Raw genomic sequence first — 25484 nt, forward strand, 5'->3', positions numbered from 1 at the left:
CCACTCCTTTGGGAATGTAATTCCACTTACTTGAGCGGCTGGGAGTGAGACCTGTAGTCCCACCAACACCACCTAGATAAGGCGTGACAGAGAAAATCCCTGGTCCGGAGGAAGCAGAGAGAGCCCTAAAGGAGAATATGTGAGAAAGTAGCTGTCAGTAGAGAGAATGAAACAACAAATTTTATGTATGGGACAGTACCTATACTTCAGGCCAATTTGCATCGCCAAAATTACACATATGGAAGAAAAAACACAGTGCTCTCAACCTATTTTATTTAATTATTTTGAAACCTTTATCTTCAATCTTAAAATCAATACTATGTACTCGTTCAAAGGCAGAAGAGCTATAAGGGCTTAGTAATTAGGGTTAAATGACTTGTCAAGGGTCACACAACCAGGAGGTATCTGAGGCCAACTTTGAACCCAGGTCCTCCCATCTCTAGGCCAGGCTTTCTGTATACTGAACCACCTAGTTGCCCCCAACCTATGGTATTTAAAATTTTTAAATCTAGGAAATGGCAACTAAATAGTTGTGGCTATACAGGTTGGCTTTTTTAGTGGGGTGGGGCAGAGACTGATTCAGTAGTGAAAACTCAAAGAGTAATCTTTGCCCCTCAGGTAAGCATGTTATGGAAAGTAGAGTATCCAGAAGACCACAGACCTAGAGCTGGAAGGGACTTTAACAGTAGTCTAGAACAATCTTCTCACTTTATAATTCAAGAACATTACGTAATTTGTTCATGGTCACTTGGTAGTAGAATCAGGATTAGGACCTACAACCTCTGACTCCAAATCTAGGGCTGTGTCTGTCTATTACATGATGGACAGACAGCTAGCAAGCTATATTTATTGTGTAGTTAAGGCAGCCATAAAATCCCAAGCTGAAAAGGACACACTGAAACTCACCCATAAGATAGGCTATTTGTAGAAGCTGGTGAAGGAGTATCTGAAAAGCATAAAAAGGGGAGATTAAGTCAATCAATGAACTGGAAAGATTCAGATGAACTGCTGATGGGGAAGATGAAATTGAGGAGTGCCAATGAAAGAAAAGCAAATAAAAAGCATGAGGCAATGATGCCTCACCTCCTTAATACCAGGAGTCAAAGTATCTACTTCATATATCAGGGTACATTATTATTGTGTTGGTGTGACCCCTGACAAGTTGTGCCCAATGAAAATGCTGCAGAAGAAACAGTACACACCAAATAGTTACAATTATTTAATACATTATTACAATTCTAAGTTTCTAAATCCTAAATAAAGTCATTTCTCAAATGCCTCTGTCCTCATTCTTTCTGTATATAGTTATTAAAAGAAATTGAGAGTTATATAAGTCAATCTATGTGAGAACTATAATCTAATTTAATTTAACAAGCATTTATTAAACTACAGTGTGCAAGGCACTGTGCTAGGTGTTGAGGATTCAAAGATAAAATGTTAAATTGTCCCGGTCCTCAAGGAGTCTATATATAACATGTAAAATAGGTAAAGATAAGCTACTGTGTATCAGGTAGTATGGTACATGCTTTTAGAAATATTATTTCATTTTATCTTCACACATAATCCTGTGAGGTATGTACTTTGATTATCCCCATTTTATAGTTGAGGAAACTGAAGTTAAGTGATTTACCCAGGGTCACACAACTAGCAATCTGAGGTAGAATCTGAACTCAAGTCTTCCTGATTCCAGGCTCAGCAGTTAAGTTACCAGGATGGAGAAAACACTAACAAGCAAGGGGATAAGGAAAGACTTTTTGTGGAAGATGGCACATAAGCTGAGCCTTAAAGAAGGTTAGGAGTAAGAAGTAAAGTATATTCCTGGCCAAAGCAAAGAATTGAAAGATAGAATGCTGAGTTTGGGAAATAGCAAATAAACCATTTTGGCTTAAACATAGTTTATGAAAAGGGAATTGATATTTAGGATGGGAGAGGCAGATTATGAGATCCATTTTGGACAGACTTGTTGAGTGTGAGATACCTAATGGTATTCCCCCCCCCCCCCATCGTGGTGATAATCCAACAAGAAATTAGTAACATGGGTCTTGAGTTCAGGAAGGGGATTCAGACCTGAAAAGTCCTAAAAACTTAATCCATGGTAACTAATGATGCAGAAAGAAAAAATGAGGCCTCAGGGCAGAACCTTGAAGGGTTGAGAACATGGATGAAAGACCTGGATGAAGATGCAGCAAAGAATATAGTAGTTGTTAGAGGTAGGAGAAGTTCCAGGAGAAAGCAGTGAGAGAACCCAACTAACTCCATTTTGTACTACTGCCAACATTTTGTATAGCTGTTGGAATTAAGTCTCATTTCCTGAGCTCAATTTAATTTTCCTGTAAATCCCATAATTTTAAAGAAGTTATTTATTATTGTGCTATTAACTACTTTATTGGATACAGGTGTTTGCAACCAAACAGAATCTCCTAACTCTGGAAAGTCCCTAAATAAAGCTAAAAATAGTAATTACTTTACTATAAAAGTCCTTAAAAATATCTCTTCACGGTCTTTGTGACTGTTGAGGGGTCCTGGATCTGATTTGTTCTGCAATTTTTCTGCATATTTTGCTAATAAATCATAAAGCTCATACTTTGTTTCCCTGGTGGTCATAAAATTACTCATGATAACAGTGTCACAAAAATTGAGGAAATAGAGGGTATCCAGAAAGAATTCTATCCACAATATTCCTGACAAGTGCTCCCTGCTAAAAGACATTCAGTAGGGGCTGAGGGAAAACAGAATACTAGTACATTGTCAGTGGAGCTGAGGAATTGGTCTGGTCATTCAGTAAAGCAATCTAGAACTATGTTCAGAAAGTTAACAAACTCCACATATCCTGTAAGACAGATATACCATTCCTAAACCTGTATTTCAAAGAAAATTTTAAAAGAGGAAAAAGATTTATTTATGTATACAAAAATATTTATGGTGCTTCTTTTCATGGCAGACAAAAAATATAAATTAAGAGGCTGTCCTATTGGGGAATGACTAACATGGCATATTAATATAATGGGGAAATTATTGTACGATAAGAAATGGACAATTTCAGAGGATATTGGGAAGGTCATTATGAACTGATGCAGGGTAAAGTGAGGAGAACTAGTAGAACAATGTATCCAATGAGGACATTAAAAAATAAGACTGAAATATTTTAATACTGATCGATGCAACAGAAGTAGAAAAGACTGAAGATAAAACATCACTCATCTACTGACAGAGAGGTGACAAAATGTTGAAAAAGATACAGATACATGGTTAATATGGGATTTTGTCTTGTTGAACTATGTAACTATGTATTGAAAGACTTGTTTTTTCAGAGTTTTTAAAAGAAATTTGCTCAATGGGAAAGGGGAGTTGGCTGAAGGCAGAAATTAATAAAAATATTTGTTATTTGATAAATAATAAACTTTTTTTTTAAACCCTTGTACTTTGGTGTATTGTCTCATAGGTGGAAGATTGGTAAGGGTGGGCAATGGGGGTCAAGTGACTTGCCCAGGGTCACACAGCTGGGAAGTGACTGAGGCCGGGTTTGAACCTTGGACCTCCTGTCTCTAGGCCTGACTCTCACTCCACTGAGCTACCCAGCTGCCCCCAATAATAAACTTTTTTAAAGATGTCAAATAATGAAGAGTCTACCATTTTGGGGATAGTCCACAATACTTTGAGGTAGCTCAGATTATTTGTAAGTTTTTCCTTATAGAGAACATAAATCTGCCTCCCTGCAACTTCCATCCTGTTTCTAGCTTTATTCTCTGAGGTTAAGCAGAACAACATTGACAGTCTTCTTCTAAACATCTATAGTTTATTTAAACAATTCTCATTTGAAATAGCCTCCAATCTTCTTATCATATTGACTACCTTACTCTAAACACTCTCGAATTTCTTAGGGTCTTTCATAAACTTTCCTAAACTGTGCCACTCAAACACAAAATTCCAGATTTCATCTGACTAAGCTAAAGCACAGCAGGAATATCACCTCCCTTTCCAGGACATTATGTCTTTATTAATGTAGCCTTGGTTATGTTAGCTTTTTTGGCTACCAAATCACACTTCTGACTCCCAGAACTTTTCATATAAACTGTGGTCTCACCATGTCTCCCTTATACTCTAGTTTTGTAGTATATTAATTCAATAAATAAATAAACATTTATTAAGCACTTACTATGGGCAAAGTATTTATATTGGGAGATTTTTCTTAAATTAGCTAAAACATCATTCCTGCCTCCACAGAACTTTTAGTTTAATTAGCACTACAGATGATTATAATATACAATGTTATATGATAAATGCATTAGAGATTTGTAAAATAAAATAGCATATAAAGTCAGAGGGGCAGGGTTTATTACTGATGAGGTATCAGGAAGGCTTCATGAAAAATGTAATATTTTGCTTGGTTGATTGTTATCCTTCATACTTGAAGAGGATCAAAATGACATTATGTTGGGTTAATGTACAGTGAGTCTGACTCTAACTGATCTGACCAATATGAACTCTGCCACAGGTCGGGTACAAATAGCCCATATGGACATTTGGGATAGAGACATATTTAAATTTGCTTATTTAACATTTCTTTTGAGCTACTGTAATTCTGCTTTGCTCACAGAACACAGCACCTTCTGTGACACAAGAATGCCATGCTGGATGGCTTTGTGCTAATGTTGCCATTGTCTCATAATCAATACTAAAGTTCTTCAGAAAGCCTTTGAGAGTATCCTTGCATCATTTCTTCTGACTTCTATGTTAGCACTTGCCTCATGTAAATTCTCCATAAAATAATCTTGTTTGGCATTCAAACAATGTGGCCAGCCCATTGGAGTACACTCTCTGCAGGAGAGTCTGAATGCTTGGCTGTTTAGTTTGAGAAAGAACCCCAGTGTCCAGTACCTCATCTTGCCAGATGATCTTCAGAATCTTCCCAAGACAGTTCAAATGGAAGCAATTCAGTTTCCTGGCATGGCACTGGTATCCTGTCCAGGTATTGCAGGCATATATAACAATGAGGTCAGCACAACAGCTCTATAAACCTTCATTTTGGTAGGTAGCCTAATACCTCTTTTCTCCTACACTTTCCTTCAGAGACTCCCCAATCCTGAGCTAGCTCTGGCAATGCATGCATCAACCTCATCATCTTTGTGGACAGCCCTAGAATGTAAATAGCCAATGTAAGTGTACTTCTCTACAGCATCCAAAATTTCTCCCTTTTCTATAACCAATTGTTCTATATATGGATAATGCAGTGCTGTCTGCTGGAAATTTTCCGCTTTCTTCAGGTTAACTGTCAGGCCAAATTTAGCACAAGTGACAGAAAACTGATCCATGCAACATTTGAGTTGGATCTCAGATTCAAAGACTATATATTGAATGAACAATCATCTATGAACAGAAAGGAGTACACCAACTGTCTCTCCACTTTTGTCCTGGCTTGTAGCCTTTCAAATTAAATAATTTACCATCAGTGCAATAGCTGACCTTAATGTCATTTTCATCCTCACTGAAGATGTCCAACAATATAGCTGAAAACGTCATGCTAAAACATTTTAGTTGAGCTTTGAAGGATGGGTAGGAATTCAACAAGAGGAGGGAGGAGAGCATTCTAGGAATAGGTAATAACCTGATCAAAGTACCAACACATGAAAGTACACAATATATTTAGATTAAAAAATTAGACCAGTTTAACTAGACTATCAAGTGAGATATATGAAATAAATCTGGAAATAAGGGTGGAATTGAATTGTATAGTCGATCAACAAATATTTGTTAAGCACTACTACTACTATGCAACCTCATTAAACCAACAAAACCAACGATCGCCTAGTCTGGAAGATTGCTCTCCAACAGAGTCCATGACGCGTGCTGGCAAAAGCCAACAAACTCCAGGTCTTTGTTGACAGGTGCCTGCGTCACATGTTGGACATCGGATGGCCTGAGGGGATCTCCAATGCCAGACTCTGGGGGAGAACAATTCGGTGTCCCATCAGTTAGGACGCTATGAAAATCAGAGGACAGCGTTGCCTGACAGGCACTGAGCTGGAGCCCACCAGGGAGGGGCCAAAGCAGACCTGGCGGAGATATGCCAAGAACGAGACAGGGACCATTGGAGTGACATGGGCCCAGTTGGGGGAAGTTGCCCAGAACAGAGTCCGTTGGTGTGAGATGGTTGCGGCCCTATGCTCCTCTGGGAGTCAATAGGAATAATAATAATAATAATAATAATAATAATATGTGTCAGGTACTGTGCTAAACACTGGAAATACAAAGAAAGAAATCCCTGCCCTCAGTTCTAATGGAGAAGAAAATATGTACAATACAAGATATAGAGTAGATGAAGGTAATATGAAAAGGGAAGGCATTAACAACTGAGGGGACCAGGAAAGTAATGCAAAAAAATGGAATTTAAGCTGAATTTTGAAGGAATCCAGGGAAACTGAAAGGCAGAGGTTAGGGGGCAAAGTATTCTAGAAATGGGGGACAGTTAATACAAAGGCATAGATACAGAAGATGGAGTGATGGGCTAAAGGAACTCCAAGTAGGCCATCCTAAATTACTAGAGGGTTTGAAATTTTACCCTAAAGGCAATAGGGAGCACCTCAGGAGATTTCTGAGAAGAGAGCTGACTTCCATTTTCCAAGATGGCAGAGCAAGAAACACTTAGAGCCTGCCAACCATCTCCAAATGACTACAGAAGAACAAAAACACCTCAAAATGAATCCTGGAGCAGCAGAACCAACAAAAGAAAGGGCAAAGCAGTAATCTGACCCAGAACAACAAGAAGAGACAATAAGATGGACTCTAAAGCTAGAGTACAAGGAGAGTGCTGAACAAGCCTCAGTGGAATTTGTACATGATAGAGCATAAATGGCAGAAGAAAGAGCACAGCTGGCTTGGTCTAGCCTCAGCAGGGTAAGAGAGGAAACCAATGGAAAGTAATACAATATAGATCAGGTGGCAGTAGGAAGAAAGCAGCCTGCATAGTTAAGCTGTAACAGAGGCTGGATGTGACCCACTGGGAGCAGCAATGGGAGAAACTCAGCTCAACAAGATTCAGCCTCTGTAAGACTGGGCAGAACACAACTCAATCCAGAGTGAATGGGATCTGAACTGAGTGACTGCAAACCTCCACATAAAAGGCCAACCAGGACACTGCCATAGAGTGCTCTGGGACCAAGAAAGCTGATGATCCAACCCTTGGCACAATACAAAACAAAGTTAAAATTTAGCATATAGACAAAGTCAAGGAAAAAAATAATCTTAAAATGAGCAACCTAAAAACAAAACAGAGAAAAAGCCCAAAAGACTGAATCTTCCTGAACTTCTATTGGGAAACTTCCTTTTATAGACTTTGTGAGTAGAGTTTGCTCCATTCACCTCCAGGCCTCAGGCCCTCTTAACTCTTGGCTGAAGATTAAAATATACCTGGACTAATCAGTGAAATAGATTCTTACTGTCTTTCTCTCTTCTCTCATGTAAATAAATTTACATAAAGGTCAATTTTGATTTGAGATTATTCTTAATTGAGGATTGATAATAGTTCAATCCTCTGGTGACCACCTTTTAATATATTGAACCCATAAAACCCCTTTTCCCTCCTTACACAGGGTCACAAAGCTGGGAAGTGTCTGAGGCCAAATTTGAACCTAGGACCTCCCGTCTCTAGGTCTGACTCTCAATCCACTGAGCTACCCAGCTGCCCCCCATTTTGAATATTATGGAACTAAAATCAGGACTGCACAGGACTTACATTAAAGGACTAGAAGGCATGGAAAATTATATTCCTTGAGGCAAAGGATCTAGGTTTATAACCAAAAACCACCTACCTAGTGAAACTGAGAATAATACTCTCGGGGAAGAAATGGAAATCTAATGAAATAGAGGACTTCCTGGCATTTTTGATGAAATGACCAGTGCTAAAAAGAAAATTTGATGACCAAACCTGACACCCAAGAGAAGCATAAAAATTTAACAGAAAAAAATCAAGGGAAGAAGTGAGGTTAATCTAATCACATCCCTGCATGGGAAAGTGATAACTAGGATATTTAAGATTTCTATGGCAGGGGCAGCTGGGTAGCTCAGTGGATTGAGAGCCAGGCCTGGGGGGGGGGTGTCCTAGGTTCAAATCCGGCCTCAGACACTTCTCAGCTGTGTGACCCTGGGCAAGTCACTTGACCCCCATTGCCCACCCTTGCCACTCTTCCACCAAGGAGCCAATACACAGAAGTTAAGGGTTTAAAAAAAAAGATTTCTATGGTAAAAGAGATACAGTACTTAACATACTTAAGGTAATCAAGGGGAAAAATGGGGTTAAACTGATTATATTCTTTACCTGGGGAAGTGATAACTAGAATCTTTGAGGTATTTATGATACAGGATATATTTAAGATACTTTAAGGTGTATTTAAGATACTTTAAGGTTCTTCAAGAGTAACAATGGGATTAAACTGATTATATTCCTAGTAAAAAGATAATGTCTAAGATGCTTAAGATATCTGTGATACTTGGAGTAATTTAGATACCTACAGTACTTAGGATATTTAAGATATTGAAGATACTTTGTAGAACTTTATCACTATATTAGGACAATGAATAAGAGCATAAAGAGAGAGCAGGGAGTAAACTGAATATGAGATGATATTAAAAAATCAAGGGATAAGAAAGAGAAATATACTGGGAAGAGAGAAAAGGAGATAAAATTGAAGGTGAATAATTTCACATAAGGAGGCATGTAGGAACCAATACAATAGAAGAGATTTTTGAACAGATAAGTGACAGGATCAGATATACACATAAGAATGCTATTTTGGTCATAGTAAGAAAGATAGAATTGTCAACATGGAATCTAAAAACCCCTAAACTTGTAATCTAGTGAGATCTGATGACCCCAAGTTTAGTTAGCTTGAAGGTGAAAGCCTATTTCACCTTGTCACATGAAAGTTTCTCCCTTAGGGAAAGTCCAACTTCAGGAGTCTCAGACTAACAATAGACCTTAAAGTAGTTTAAAGGTTTTTTTTGTTATTTTTATTTTTTTTATTAATTTTTTATTTTTAGAAAAATTTTCCATGGTTACATGATTCATGTTTTTACTTTCCTCTCCACTCCCTCAAGCTCTCCTCCCCCCCCCCCCCATAGCTAACTTGCATTTCCACTGGTTTTAACAAGTGTCATCAATCAAGACTTATTTACATATTATTGATAGTTGCATTGGTGTGGTAGTTTCGAGTCTACATCCCCAATCATGTCCTCATCAACTCAAGTGTTCAAGCAGTTGTTTTTCTTCTGTGTTTCCTCTCCTGCAGTTCTTTCTCTGGATGTGAATGGTGTTCTTTCTCATAAGTCCCTCAGAAATGTCTTGGATCATTGCATTGCTGCTAATAGAGAAGTCTATTATATTCAATTTTACCACAGTATATCAGTCTCTGTGTATAAGGTTCTCCTGGTCCTGCTCCTTTCACTCTGCATCAGTTCCTGAAGGTCATTCCAATTCACATGGAATTCCTCCAGTTTATTATTCCTTTGAGCATAGTAGTATTCCATCATCAACAGATACCACAATTTGTTCAGCCATTCCCCAATTGAAGGGCATACCCTCGTTTCCAGTTTTTTGCCACCACAAAGAGTGCAGCTATAAACATTTTTGCACAAGTCTGTTTATCTATGATCTCTTTGGGGTACAAATCCAGAAATGGTATGGCTGGATCAAAGGGCAGGCAGTCTTTTAGCACTCTTTGGGCATAATTCCAAATTGGGGGATGGTTAATCTCATCAGGTATTAAGTATCTCTTTTTGTCCCAATGGTTTCTTCCCTTAGGCCAGTGATGGGCAACCTTTTGAGCTTGGAGTGCCAAAATTTGCCAAAAAAACAAGCATAACTCAGGTGGTGTGTCACTTCAAGAAAAAAATTTCCTCTTTATCTTTGCCTCAAGGTTTTGAAAATTAGGTATTGGTATTAGTAAATTTAAGGAGATGTTAATATTCGGTTTGGAGTATTTTGGTTTATTGTGTCAGTGGAATTGAACAGATGAACATGTTCTGAAAGCAGCCAGAGACATGGATTTGGAAGTTATCTGCAAATGGTAGTAGTTGAAACTTTGGAAATGAATAAGAGATAATGTATAAATAGAGGAAAAAGAAGGGCAAAACTCATGGGCAATATTTGCACTGAAAGACTGAGACAAGAATAAGCAGCTGGTAAAGCACACAATAGGAGAACCAAGAGTCTACTTTCTCACTTTCCAGTTTTCTTAGTTGCATGCCCAATTCAGTGATCTCCTCTTTCTCTTATTTTGTTGATATAGCCATTTAGAGATATAAATTTTCCCGAGTACCTCTTTGGCTATATCTTATAAATTTTGATATGTTGTCTCTTTGTTGTCATTCTCCTCAATGAAATCAGTAATTGTTTCTATGATTTGTTCTTTAACCCACACGTTTTGAAGAATTAGATTTAGTTTCCAATTGATTTTAAATTTGCCTCTCTATGAACCCTTACTAATTAAAACTTTTATCACATTATGATCTGAAAAAGTTGCATTTATTATTTCTCATTTGTTTATGATGTTTTTATGCCCTAGTACTAGTACCTAGGCCAATAAAAAAAAGTCTCAAATAGATGAAAATCTGAGACTCCTCTTTTGACTCCTTTTATGATCCACACCTTTTGTTATTGAAAAACATCATAGCCTCTAGGAAAACTTTAAGTTCTTAGTAAACCAGCACTTAATGAGTTTACAGCCTTTTTTTCATTCAGCAGAGTAAAACTGCAGCTGTGAATATATCTCTCTAACTGCTCCAGGCGTCCCAAGGTCACGGAGTGGCAAGCTCAGGCAAAATAACTTTTAGATAAAGTGAGGCTCATTTTTAACCTTGAGACTTTTTCTCATCCAGCATTATCTTCTTGGGGAAATTATTTGTAAAACTATACTTTATTGTGCTTCGATATGACATAATTTGTGTTTCTATGCAAACACAAAGTTTGGGGGGGGGTTCTTTTGTGTGAAATGAGTCTTGAAGTATATATAATAAACTCCATGCTGCAAGAGACAGAGCTGGAAGCATGAGCTAAAAGATCTTCGGTGTCCCTTTTATTGAGATGTAATTTTCTTCCTTATCTCTTTTAATCAGATCTATTTTTGCTTTAGCTTTGTCTGAGATCATGATTGCTATTCCTGCTTTTTTTACTTTAGATGACACATAATAAATTCTGCTCCTTTTATCTTTACTATATGTATGTCACCCTGCCTCAAATGTATTTCTTATATACAACAAAAGATAGGATTCTGGTTTTTAATCCACTCTGCTATCTGCTTCCATTTTATGGTTGAGTTCATCCCATTCACATATGCAGTTATGATTACTATGAATTGTCCTCCATCTTATTTTCTTCTTTTGATCCTGCTCTTTTACCTTTTACTCTATTCTTCCTCACCAGTGTTTTGCTTTTTATCACATACCCCTACTTCCTGTTCCCTCCAATTACCTCCCCCATTTCCTTGTCTTATTCCCCTTCTAAACTCTGTAGGGTAAGATATAGTTCAACACCCCAGTGAGTATGGTTGTTGTTCCTTCTCTGAGCCAACTATGATGACAGTAAAGTTTAAGCATTGCCCATTACCATCCTCATCCTTCCTCCATTGTAATAATTTTTCATGCCTCTTTATGTTATATAATTTACCGCATTCTATCTCTACCTTCCCTTTTCTCTCATTGCAATCTTCTTTTTCACCCCTTGATTATTTTTCATATCATATAATCATAATCAGCTTACTTCCCCACCCTCTTTCTAGTTAAATTCCTTCTATCTGCTCTATTATAAAAAACAATGTTTAAGAATTATAGATATCTACTTTCCCTGTAGGAATGCCTACAGTTTGACTTTATTGAGTTCCTTAAATTTTCTCTTTCTTATTTGCCTTTTTAGGCATCTCTTGGGTCTCATGTTTGGGCTTCAAGTTTTTTGTTTAGGCCTTCCAATAATCCTTTAATATAGAAGTCACTAAGTCTTGTGTGATTCTGATTGTAGCTCCATAGTATTTGAAGTTTCCTTTCTGGCTGCTTGTTGCTTTTTCTCCTTGGCTTGGGTGCTCTTGAATTTAGTTATTATATTCCTAGAGAGGTTGTCATTTAAGGATTTCTTTCTGGAGGTGATCTGTGGATTCTTTCAATTTCTATTTTATTTTCTTGTTCAGGAATAGCTGGGTAGTTTTCTTTGGTAATTTTTTGTATTATGATGTCCAAACTTTTTTTTTTTTAATCATGACTTTCAGGTAGTCCAATAATTCTTAAATTGTCTCTCCTGGATCTATTTTCCATGCCAGTTGTTTTTCCAATGAGATAGTTCATTTTTTCTGTTTTTTTTTTCATCCTTTTGATTTTGTTAGGCAATGGGGCTTAAATGACTTGCCCAGGGTCATACAACTAGGAAGTGTCTGAGATCAGATTTGAACCCAGGACCTCCCATTTCTGGGCCTAACTCTTAATCCACTGAGCCACCTAGCTGCCCCCTCTTAATTGCTTTTTGAAATCCTCTTTGAGCTCTTCCAGAATCTATGTCCAATTAATGTTTTTCTTTTGAACTTTGCATGTGTTAGCTTTGCTTTCACCGTCCTCTTCTGTGTCTGTGCCTTGCTCTTTGTCTCCATAAAAATTCTCTATAGTTAGGTGCTTTTTTTTTTGTCTACTCATTTTCCCAACCATTTTACAAGTAGGTTCTGTCCTCTGAGAGGTTAAGGTACTCTCTTAAGCTTCAGTCCTTCCTTGATGCTACCCTTAGCTTTATTTCTGGGTTTCTGCTAGTTTTAGTTCTACCAAGATGGTATGATGGCCTGAGGGCTAGGAGCTCTGAGAGTCACCTCCCACTGCTGATTCAATTAACACTTGAGACTGCTGATGGCTGAAATTCTCACTTCAGACTTAGGTATTTTGGTATTTTGGTCTTACTCTGGGCTTGATAAGGTCATGCATACAGCAGACTGCCTTGCCCTTGATCCTTTCACAAGAGGCACAGGGGGCCCAGCTTTGAGTCCACCAACTACCCCACACTGGGATCTATGTCCTTACCACAGGTACTGTCTGGGACTCCTGGCCTCATTCTGGGCTCACACAGATCAGGCTGCTTCAGCACAAACTGCCCTGGGCTGGAATTCCAGACCCCATTTTAGGTTTACTTGGAACCTTAAGGGATTTATGCTGACTTATTTCTCTATCTGCCCAGGTAGGGTCTCAGCTTCTGGATATTTGTCGTGGGCTCAGGTTCAGAACCTGACACAGCAGATGTGGGGTGTGGAGGTATGGCTTACTCTTGACTTGCTCCTTCTCCTTGGTGTAGCCTCCTGCTGGCTATGCTCCCCTCTCACCCCAGTATTCTCTGCCTACCTTTTAGTTTTTCTCTTCTTCAAAGTTGCTTTATTATGCTTCTCCATACACACCTGAGGACATTTCTCATATCACCCACCCCTCTATCACTGTCCTAGAGTATAAAGAGAAGCAGCATGCCCTAGCCGCAATGGGAAACCTGTGGCACATGTGCCAGAAGGGGCTGCTCCCCTATCCTTCTCCACATGAGTGTGATGACATTTCTCTCATCACTTGCCCCTATGCTCAGCAGCCCAATGGGAGCCCTTCCTCCCTCCTCTCTCTAGGGTAAGGAGGCAGCTCACATGAGGCATGAAGGTTGTAGTTTGGGCACGTGGTCTCTAACAGGTTCACCATCACTGGTATAAATCATAAGGAGACTGAAATGGAAGCAAGGGATCAAGGTGGACAGTAAGGCCTAATATTAGTCACCCTAGCTGGATGGAGAGCAGCAGGGACATCTAGGGCAAATTGAGAAAAGGACCCTGTAACCTGGGCTAGCATTCTGGACTAAAGAGTAGTAGAACATCAAGTAAGGAGTAAGTTCAGAAATGAGTTGTGTAGAGCCAAAATGGCAGAAAAGGTACAGGAATCCATCTGATTTCTATCAAATTATTCTCCAAAAAGCAATAATATAACACTTCAAAATGAATACTGGGGCAAAAACCCCCACAAAACAACAAGGTGAAGTAATTTTTCAGCCCAAAATGACTTAGAAGGCTGGAACAAGGAATCTAATGCATAGGGGTGGAGGTGGAACACAGCATGCCAGGACAGGCTACACCAGTGCAACAGGCTCTGGACACAGCTATAGCAGCAGCCAAGGCTCCCACAACTCTCAGCCACAAATGGTAAGGGAGGCAGGTTAAACAACTTCACAAAAGAAGATTACAGGGGTCCTTTTGCTGGCTCTGGGTGCAAGCTTCTTGTTACTCTATTCATAGACAGAACCAAGTGGTAGCTCTGGGACTTAGTCACAGAGTGAGGAAGAGCACCAGCAGACACCAGTATTTGCAGCCACAGTGGAGCAGAGTCATAGTCACAGTTCCAAGGAGTAAAAGAGTACATAGGGTTACTCGCAGACCAGGCCTAGACTGGGAGAGTATTAAACACACTTCTCCCTTTATCATACCACCATGGAAGAATTGAAAGCAGAACAATTCCCACTGCCAGTTCTGAAGATAGCTGCACAAAGAAACTGAACCTTGGAACACTGCTCCTTTCACCAGAGTTGGAGACCAATTTTAACAGTTTTTTAAACAAGAAAAAGGCAGGAAAATGAGCAAACAAACAAACAACAACAAAAAACCCTCAACATAGAAAGTTATTTTGGTGATAGGGTAGACTCAAAATCAGAAGAAGCCAATAAGCTAATATTGCTGCATACAAAACCTTCAAGAAAAGTATTACTTGCTCTCAAGCTCAAAAAAGAATTAATGGAGGAGCTCAAAAAGGATTTTAAAAATCACATGAGAGAAGTAGAAGAAAAACTGAGAAAAGCAATGAGAGTAATACATGAAAATCATGAAAAACGAATCAACAGCTTGATAAGGGAGGCAAAAAAAATACTGAAGAAATTAATACCTTAAAAAACAGAATTAGCCAAATGGAGAAAGACATAAAAATAAACTGAAGAGAAAACTTCTTGAAAGTCAGAATTGGCTCTTTGGGGAAAGAAGTACAAAAATTAACTGAGGAAAAGAGCTATTTACAAAGTAGAACTGGCCAAATGGAAAAGGAGATACAAAAACTCACTCAAGAAAATCATTGCTTAAAAAATTAGAATTGAACAAATGGAAACTAATAACTCCATGAGACATTGAGAAAAATCAAACAAAGTCAAAAGAATGAAAAAATAGATGAAAATGTGAAATTATCTCATGGGAAAAACAATAGACCTAGAAAATGAACTCAGAGATAATTTAAGAATTATTAGATTACCCAAAAGCCACAATAAAAAATAAGAGCTTAGACATCATCTTTCAAGAAATCAAGGGAAACTGCCCTGATATTCTAGAACCATAAGGTAAAATTGCAATTGAAAGAACCAACTGAACACCTCCTGAAAGAAGACAAAAGGATAACTCCCAGAAATATTATAGCAAAATTCCAAAATTCCCAATTCAAAGAGAAAACACTGCAAGCAACCCAAAAGAAATAATTCAAATATTGTGGAACCACAATCAGGATAACACAAGACATAGCAGCTTCTACATTAAAGGATCAAAGGGCCTGGAATATGATATTCCAGAGGGCAAAGGAGCTAGAACTTCAACTAAGAATCATTTACCTAGCAAAACTGAGCATTTTCCTTCAAGAGAAAAAAATAGGTATTTAATGAAATAGAGGACTCTCAAACATTCCTGATGAAAAGGCCAGAGCTGAATGGAAAATTTGACTCTCAAATATAAGACTCAAGAGAAAAAGGTAAACAGGAAAGAGAAATCAAAAGACATCTAATAAGATTAAACTGTGTATATCCTACATGGGGAGATGATTCTTATAACACCAATGAACTTTGTCATTATTAAGGTAGTTAGAAGAAGTATACATAGACAAAAGGAAAATATGAGTTGAATAATATGGGATGATATAAAAATTAAATTAAGGCATGAGAAAGAGGAATGCATTGGGAGGAGGGAAGAGGGAAAAACAGCATGAGACAAATTATTGCACATAAAAGAGGTATAAAAGAAAGTTCATAGTAGAAGGGAAAAATGGGGGAGGTGGGGAGGAGAACATGTGAATCTTATTCTTAAAAAGAGAAGAAAATATACAATCAATAAGGTATAGGAAGCTATCTTACCCTACAGGAAAAAAGGAGGGGAAGGGGATAAGAGACGAGGAGTGAAGCTGATAGAAAAGAAGGAAAACTGGGGAGGCAGAGGTCAGAAACTAAACAAGGGATAAATAGGATAGGAAATAATACACAATAATCATAATGTTACAATTTTTTTTACAAATCTCTAATAAAAGCCTCATTTCTCAAATACAAAGAGTTGGAATATATAAACAAACAAGTCGGGGCAGCTGGGTAGCTCAGTGGATTGAGAGTCAGGCCTAGAGACAGGAGGTGCTAGGTTCAAATCCAGCCTCAGACACTTCCTAGCTGTGTGACCCTGGGCAACTCAACTGACCCCCATTGCCCACCCTTACCACTCTTCTACCAAGGAGCCAATACACAGAAGTTAAGGGTTAAAAAAAAACCATACAAGTCATTCCCCAGCTGATAAATGGTCAGGAACAGGAAGTTCTCAAAGTGATTAAAGCTCTCTAGTTTAATAAGGGGATTAAACAAGTAAAGTTGTAATAAGGGACTAAAGGCAGGTAAGGTTGTAATAAAGGGATTAAGGCAGGTAGGGTGATAAGGGAGTTGTAATAGGAGATAAGGCACAATGGATGGGGTTTGTGGGTCCCTAAATCAATAAGGTGAGAAAGGAGGGTACAATGGTGGAGGTAGTAAATTGAGGTGGTAGGAGAGGTAAGGGAATGACTGAGTTTGGGGAATATGAGATGATGAAGTAGGATGAGTGGCAAGGGGAGATGATGAGGTAATTGGGCAGGCAGCTGCAGCAGGGAGACACAGACTGGGTACACAGGTTTGAGACAGAGACACTGAAGGGAAACAGACTGAGCCCTCTAGGTAGGAAGGGCACTTCTACAGACAAAGGTTAGGGCCAGCCAGAAATGGCTTGAAACTGACTAGAGGGCTTTCTAGTCAGTTTCTTAGGTTCACAAGAGTCCAGAGGAAGTATAGGGATTACCATTTCCTCCAAAATGGATGCCTCCAACTCCTCTCAGGACCCAGAGAGAATACTATTCCTTTCTTCCCTTCTCCCTCTTTTATCAATCAACCAATGATTTAGCCAAAGGTTTGATTAAGTGACAAACAGGGTTTATTGAGTTTCAGGGTTGATTGTAAAGGACAGAGGGATACAAGGTATCTCTAACAACCGCCTAGGGAGAAGCTTCAGGTGGGGGAGGGACACAGGAATGTAAGACTGAGAAAAGACCTGCCTCACTCAGTCTCAGGAGGTTTTGTTGCCTTTAAGGTTAGGAAAGTTGCATACAATGATTCAGAAGATAATTTGTATCAAGGGTAAGCCCTACTTGACTACCTGGAAACTAAGTCTACAAAGTTTGAATGCTACCACCCAGATCCACCCTTCTTCCAAAAACCCACAGGAAATTCAGGAAAGGAAATGATGACTGGGACAGGGAAGGTCAGAGAGATCCAGAGGAATTAGCTAAGCTACAAATCTTAAGAGAAAAGCTGCAGAATCAAGGTCAGGTTTTCAGTCCAAAGACCGAGCTCAGTTGACCCTCCTACTCTCATCGAGTCTCCAGGATCAAATGCCTCTAGTCGGGGTTCTAAACCCTTTTCAACTGTCAGAAATTCTGCAGTAAGGCTTTGCAGGGTTGATTTGCACCTTCTGCGCCACACTAGAGTCACACAAAAAATGCTCTAAATCACTATTACTTAGAGAAATGCAAATTAAGACAACTCTGAGATATCACCCCATACCTATTAGATTGGCTATTATAACAGAAAAGGAAAAATTTGGAGGGGAAAGCTGGACATTATTGCATTACTGAGGGGAGTATTTGTGAAATGATTCAATCATTCAAGAGAACAATTTGGACCTATGCCTAAAGGGCTATAAAAACGGTATCTACCCTTTGACCCAGAAATATCATTACTAGGTTTGTATTCCAAAGAGATAAACAAATAGAAAGGGAAAGGACTTATGTATACAAAAATATTTAAAGCAGCTCTTTTTTAGAGGGGCAAAGATTTGGAAGTGAGGGAATACCCATCGATTGAGGAATGGCTGATTAAGTTATGGTAAATGCTTGTATTGGAATACTATTGTGCTGTAAGAAATGACAAACAGGAGGAGCTCAGAATAAACTGGAAAATTTTACACGAACTGAAACAGAATGAAATAAGCAGAACCAGGAAAACATTGTATTGTGACAGGAATACTTTACAATGAACAATTGTAACTAACAGCTATTCACAGCAACACAATGAACCAAAACTGATCCGAAGGACTCATGATAAAAAATGCCATCTACTTCCAGAGAAAAAGAACTGAGTCCGAATCCACACCAAAGCAAACTTTTTTCATTTTCTGAATTTTTTTTCTGAGTTTCCTTTTACAAAAGGATTAATATGGGAAAATGTTTTACATGATTGTACCTTCAAAATCTAAATGAGGTTGTTTACCATCTCCAAGCGGGTAGGACATTGGGAAAAAGGGAGGGAGAGAGAATTCAAGACTCAGTATTCTTTGAAAAGTGTTGGAAATTGTTTTTTGAATGTAATTGGGGGAGAAAAAAGAAACAAGTTGTATTAGCGTAGATCAGACATCTAGAGTTGAGCAGGATCTCAGCTCCAACTTATAGCCAAGTCTGAAGCCTACAAAGGGATAACCAGGGCAGGAATCTCAGTCTAATAGGGAGCTTGCAATTCTATGACTGAACCAGCAGAGATTCCCAACTGGCTTATTGTGGCAGAGTCCAACAGCAGTGTACAATTACTCAGGCCAAACCCTGGTCAGGAAATTTCAGAGTTCAGTCAAGGAGGCCACCAAACAGACTTTGACCTAGATTAGATCATTTTAGGAGCACTAAAAGCTTGTGAGTCCCCAGCCTAAGCTGTCTTCAGGAACCTGAAATAATACCAAATTCAATATCCTAAGATAGCAGTAACACGAATAACCCAGATCTTCTCTTCATAAGTGCACAGCACAGTCCTAACTTGAGTCCAAGTCTCAAGTCAGTAAATATGCTAGAAGAATGAGCAAACAAAAATAAATTTTTTACCACAAAAAACTATGATGGTGACGAGGACACTTAAGACACAAACCCAGAAGAAAAGAATGATTACAAATCATAAGCAAAGTCTTAGAAAAATACATACCTTGAGCACAAATTCAAATTAAAAAAAAAAAAAGGTCATCAGTCTATCATAAACCTAGACAGCCCAGCTTTGGGGACAAAAGTCCACTATTTGACAAACTGTTGGAAAAATTGGAAAACAATATAGCAGAGATTAGGTCTAGATCAACATCTCACATCCTACACCAAGATAAACTCAGAATGGGTGAATGACTTGAATATAAAGAAGGAAACTATAAGTAAATTAGGTGAACACAGAATAAGTATATTTGTCAGATCTTTGGGAAAGGAAAGATTTTAAGACAAAGCAAGAGTTAGAAAAAATTACAAAATGTAAAATAAATAATCTTGATTACATTAAATTAAAAATGTTTTGCACAAACAAAACCAATGCAACCAAAATTAGAAGGGAAGCAACACATTGGGAAAAAATCTTTATAGCAAAAACCTCTGACAAATTTGTAAGGAGCTAAATCAATTTTACAAAAAAATCAAGCCATTCCCCAATTGTTAAATGGACAAGGGACATAAATAGGCAATTTTCAGATAAATAAATCAAAACTACCAATAAGCACATGAAAAAGTGTTCTAAATCTCTAATAATTAGAGAAATGCAAATCAAAACAACTCTGAGGTACCACCTCACACCTATAAGATTGGCTAACATGACAGCAAAGGAAAGTAATAAATGTTGGAGGGGATGTGGCAAAATGGGATATTAATGCATTGCTGGTGGAGTTGTGAATTTATCCAACCATTCTGGATGACAATTTGGAACTATGCCCAAAGAACTTTAAAAGACTGCCTACCCTTTGATCCAGCCATACCACTGCTGGATTTATACCCCAAAGAGATCATAGGGGAAAAGACCTGCACACAAATATCTATAGCTAGGCTCTCTGTGGTGACAAAAAACTGGAAAACAAGGGTATACCCTTCAATTGGGGAATGGCTGAACAAATTGTGGTATCTGTTGGTGATGGAATACTATTGTGCTCAAAGGAATAATAAACTGGAGGAATTCCATGTGAACTGGAATGACTTCCAGGAACTGACGCAGAAAAGGAGCAGAACCAGGAGAACATTATACACAGAAACTGGTACATTGTGGTAAAATTGAATGTAATGGACTTCTCTACTAGCAACAATGCAATGATCCAGGACAACTCTGAGAGACTTATAAGAAAGAACGCCCTTCACATTCAGAGGAAGAACTGTGGGAGTAGAAACACAGAAGAAAAACAACTGCCTAATGACATGGGTCAATGGGGATATTATCGGGGATGTAGACTCTAATTGATCACCCTAATGCAAATATCAATAATATAGAAATAGGTCTTAATCAATGACACATGTAAAACCCAGTGGAATTGTGCGTCAGCTATGGGAAGGAGTAGAGGGAAGGGAGGGTAAGAACATGAATGAATCCTGTAACCATGGAAAAATGTTCCAAATTAATTAAATAAAAATTTAAAAATTAACAAAAAAGAATTTTAAAAAGGTCAAAGAAATGCTGTTACAGATAAGATGAGGGAAATTAGGAAAAGAAATGAGAGCTAAGGAAGAAAAAAGTAGTAAGGAATAGCTTGGTACAACAGGTATAAAACTTTGCCCAAGTCAACCTTCTTGAAAATTAGAATGGATAAAAATAGAAGCTAATGACTCCATGGGATAACAAGAAAGATTAAAACAGTTTAAAAAAAGAAGAAAATGTAAGATATTTTGTAGCAAAAACAATTGACCTGAAAAATAGACTGAGGAGAAAAAATTCAGAATTATGGATTCTGAAAGTTATGATCATAAAGGAACATAGACTTCACATTTCAAGAAATCAAAAGAAAAATATACAGATATCTTAGAACCAGAAGGCAAAGTGGAAATAGATAGAAAACACTGGTCACTTCCTAAAAGAAACTTCAAAATGAAAATGCCCAGGAATATTATAGCCAAAATCTGGAACTTACAGATCAAAGGGGGAAAAAATACTGAAAGAATCCGGTGGGGGGGGGGGAAATCAAGTACCACCACTCTAGAGAACTAAATATTATATTCTAGAAGGGAAAGGATATTAGGTTTATATGCAAGAATAATTTATAAAGTAAAACTAAGGATAAGACTACGGGGGGGGGGGGGATGGATCTTTAATGAAATAGAGGACTTCCAAATATTTCTAAAGAAAAAAACAAAGCTTCATACAATTTTTTTTTTTTTATTTTAAACCCTTAATTTCTGTGTATTGACTTATAGGTGGAAGAGTGGTAAGGGTAGGCAATGGGGGTCAAGTGACTTGCCCAGGGTCACACAGCTGGGAAGTGTCTGAGGCCGGATTTGAACCTAGGACCTCCAGTCTCTAGGCATGGCTCTCAATCCACTGAGCTACCCAGCTGCCCCTTCATACAAATTTTGAAGTTAAAGCACAAGGGTTAAGGAAGCCATAAAGGTAAACATGAACGAATAATCATAAGATACAAAACATGGATAAACTGCTTACATTTAAATATGAGGAAATTATACATATGTCCCCTCTGAACCCTATCATGCTCTGAGGCCTTGGGGACTGAGGACCTGGGAGTGGTTCTGCTTTGCACTGATGATCTTAAAAGAATAGTAAGAGGAATACAATGAAGGGAAAGGATAGGAAAGTTCAAGAAAATTCTCTCTAATAATCAAGGTATGGAAGTATACTTCTATATAAACAACAAGGAGCAGGGTGAGGGGAGCAGCACATACCTGAAACTCTCATCTGAACTAGTCAAAAGATAGAAGAATATACACACAGAGAGTTGAGTATAGTAATTCAATAAATAAGGAAATGGTAGGGAAAGGGAAGAAAGCAGAAGATGGAAATAGAGGGAGGGTAAAATTAAGGGAGAGATGAGTCCTAAGCAAAATAAACTCTAAAGATGTACAAAAATATTGCTCTTTTTGAGATGGTAAAAAATGGGAATCTGAAGGGGTACATGAATTGGAGGATGACTGAACAAATTTTGGTATATAATTGTGATGGGATACTATTGTGCTATAAGAAATGATGGAGATGATGAAGAAATATGGGGGGATGAATTGGAGAATAACTGAACAAATTTTGGTATATAATTGTTTTTTTTGTTTGTTTTTTATTTTGTTTTGTTTTTTAGAAAAAATTTTTCCATGGTTACATGATTCATGTTCTTGCTCTCTCTCCCCTCATCTCCCTACTCCCCTTAGCTGACACACATTTCCATTGGTTTCTTCATGTGTCATAGATCAAGACCTATTTCCATATTATTGATAATTGTTCTAGGGTGGTCATTAAGAGTCTACATCCCAAATCATATCCGCATCAACCCATGTGTTCAAGCAGTTGTTTTTCTTCTGTGTTTCCACTCCTGCAGTTCTTCCTCTGAATGTGGATAGTGTTCTTTTCCATAAATCCCTCAGAATTGTCCTGGGTCATTGCATTGCTGCTAGTACAAAAGTCTATTACATTCGATTTTACCACAATGTATCAGTCTCTGTGTACAAAGTTCTTCTGGCTCTGCTCCTTTCACTCTGCATCAATTCCTGAAGGTCATTCCAGTTCACATGGAATTCCTCCAGTTTATTATTCCTTTGAGCACAGTAGTATTCCATTACCAACAGATACCACAATTTGTTCAGCCATTCCCCCATTGAAGGGCATACCCTCGTTTTCCAGTTTTTTGCCACCACCACAAAGAGTGTAGCAATAAATATTTTTGTGCATGTCTTTTTCCCTATGATCTCTTTGGGGTACAAACCCAGAAATGCTATAGCTGGATCAAAGGGTAGGCAATCTTTTAGCGCTCTTTGGGCATAGTTCCAAATTGCCATCCAGAATGGTTGGATCAATTCACAACTCCACCAGCAGTGCATTAACATCCCAATTTTGTCACATCCCCTCCAATATTCATTACTCTCCCCTGCTGTCATTTTAGCCAGTCTGCTGGGTGTGAGGTGATACCTCAGAGTTGTTTTGATTTGCATTTCTCTAATTATTAGAGACTTAGAACACTTTCTCATGTGCTTATTGATAGTTTTGATTTATTTATCTGAAAATTGCCTATTCATGTCCCTTGCCCATTTATTTATGGCTTGATTTGGTATATAATTGTGATGGGGTACTATTGTGCTATAAGAAATGATGAAGAAATATGGGGGGATAATGGAGGGGATTCAGAGAAACCTAGAAAACTGGTATGAATTAATGCAGAGAAGATCCCGAATCATTTTATAGATTGACAATAATATGGTTTTAAAAAAATCTTACTTTGAAAGAATTAGGAACTTTGATAAGCATAATGGACCAACCATGATTCTAAAGGACAAATGATGAAACACACTATCCGCTCCTGACATAGAAGTAAAGGACTCAAGAGTGCAGAATGAGATTGTGTTATGGACATAGCCAATGTTGAAATTTGTTTTATTTGACCAGACATGTTTGTAACAAGAATTTTGTTTTCCTTTCATTCTTAATTGTGGGGAAGGTATCAGGGTGAGAGGAAAAGGAGGCAGATTTTTGGTGATTTGAAAAAACAATATCATTTTTTAAAAAACAGCAACTCTGATTTTCTATCTCAAACCCATCAAAGTAGCCGAGATGCATACCCCATAAACAATAATGGCAGGCACACTAATGCATTTTTGGTGGAACTATAAACTGGTCTAACCATTCTGGAAAAAAATTTGGAATTATTTCCAAAATGTATTCAATTGGGCATACCTTTTTACCCAATTATACCACAAGTAGACTTACACTACAAAGACATCAAAGAGAGGGAAAGGTCTCACAGGTTTAAAAATATTCATAGCAGCACTTGTAATGAAGGAATGGAAACAAAGCGAAAACCCATATTTGGGGAATGAGTAGCTGAACAAACCATGGCATTCCATAGAATATTATTGTGCCCTAATTAAAAAGGAAAGGGACAGATTCAGAGAAACCTAGGAGGATTTATATGGACTGACAAAAGAACTGATGCAAGGACTGGAGATTAATTCACACGGAGTATAATTATTAATAATTACTAGCAACAGCTTTATTTCTTAGAAAAGACAGCAAAAGAATGCATGGGGAAAGGAAAATAACTTTCCTCAATTTCAGAAATTGACCTTTATGGAAAGGTCTGGGGTATTCTCAATTTATCTCGAGTGAAAGAGGCAGGTCCCACTGATCAATGTTCTTTGATGACTTGCTAATGTGCTAGAAAACAGAGTGGCTGTATGTTTAATCCTATCTCCGCCAATTAGTGGTGAAAGGAAATAGATTTAATAACTCATTTTCCCTGCTAAAGTAGTGTTTCAGTCAAGCTGAGATGTTTGACTCTCATTGAATTTTCTGGTTAACAAAGGAATGCCTATTAAGCCCCTTGTTCTCTATCCTTTGCTGCCATCCCCTGGTTGCTATTTGAAATGTGGCCACCTATGGTCAAAATAAGGTGTTCAGCAGTTCCATTATGAACAAATGTGGGTTTTCATTGATTAAATTGCCTAGCTGTTTTTGTTTTCGTTTAAAAACCCAAATTATCTTTCTTTGGAAACTGAGAGTTTACTTCTAAAAACCTGAAGAAAGATGCTCTATTGTAAGGGAGTTTTTCAGGAAGTATAGATAATTCTGCATAGTACATTTGTCTCTGGGGCCTCCTTTACTCTCACCGGTATAAGATTCCCTGGAAGTATTTCTTCCCTGCAGGCCTCTGTTCCCCTGCTGGAAAAATCACAAACACCAGCTGAGCAAACATATTATACCAGTTGTTGGGCTTTCATTTCTCCCACTTTTAACTTGAATAAATAAACTGCTTTTATTCCAAGGTGACTATCTCTAGACCAAGGAATCCCACACTCTAGTTGGTTCTGAAGAAAGAGAATTGGGAGTTGTTGATTCAAACCCTGACTTAAATACTCTAACTTAATTTCCTCCCATTTATCTTTTAGAATTGGGAGGATATCTGACAGACAATCTAGCACAAATGAGTAAACCCGAAAAGGGAAAGTCATTTGCCCATGGTTACATAGGTAACAAAGCCAGAATTCTTCTGATTTCAAAACTAGTACAAACCCCTAAATCCTCCACCTTAGTCAGCCTCAAACACCATATCTTCATTAACAAAGGAAAATGGGATTGAGGATAGGATGCCAATAATATATACCTAAATCTAAATGGAGCTTTGCTACTTTATATATCCTTGACCTTCCATTTTCCCTTAGTGGTAGAACTTTTTTCAGGGAGAGGGGATGAAGAG

At 38.0% G+C, this 25484-nt stretch overlaps 1 protein-coding gene across 2 annotated transcripts in view; it reads right to left on the reverse strand.

The window, feature by feature from the left end:
- The window catches only part of RNF212B (ring finger protein 212B), a 79318-nt gene that overhangs the window by 2885 nt on the left and 50949 nt on the right, over positions 1-25484 (reverse strand). For both annotated transcript variants that reach the window (XM_044665249.1, XM_044665250.1), the window contains exons 11-13: positions 24898-24949; positions 907-946; positions 31-125 (exon numbers count right to left, since the gene is read on the reverse strand). In XM_044665249.1, the coding sequence (XP_044521184.1) occupies positions 31-125; positions 907-946; positions 24898-24949 (187 nt within the window). The remainder of the gene's footprint in view (positions 1-30; positions 126-906; positions 947-24897; positions 24950-25484) is intronic.

The sequence above is a fragment of the Gracilinanus agilis genome, chromosome 2, assembly GCF_016433145.1.
Source record: "Gracilinanus agilis isolate LMUSP501 chromosome 2, AgileGrace, whole genome shotgun sequence".
NCBI lineage: Eukaryota > Metazoa > Chordata > Mammalia > Didelphimorphia > Didelphidae > Gracilinanus > Gracilinanus agilis.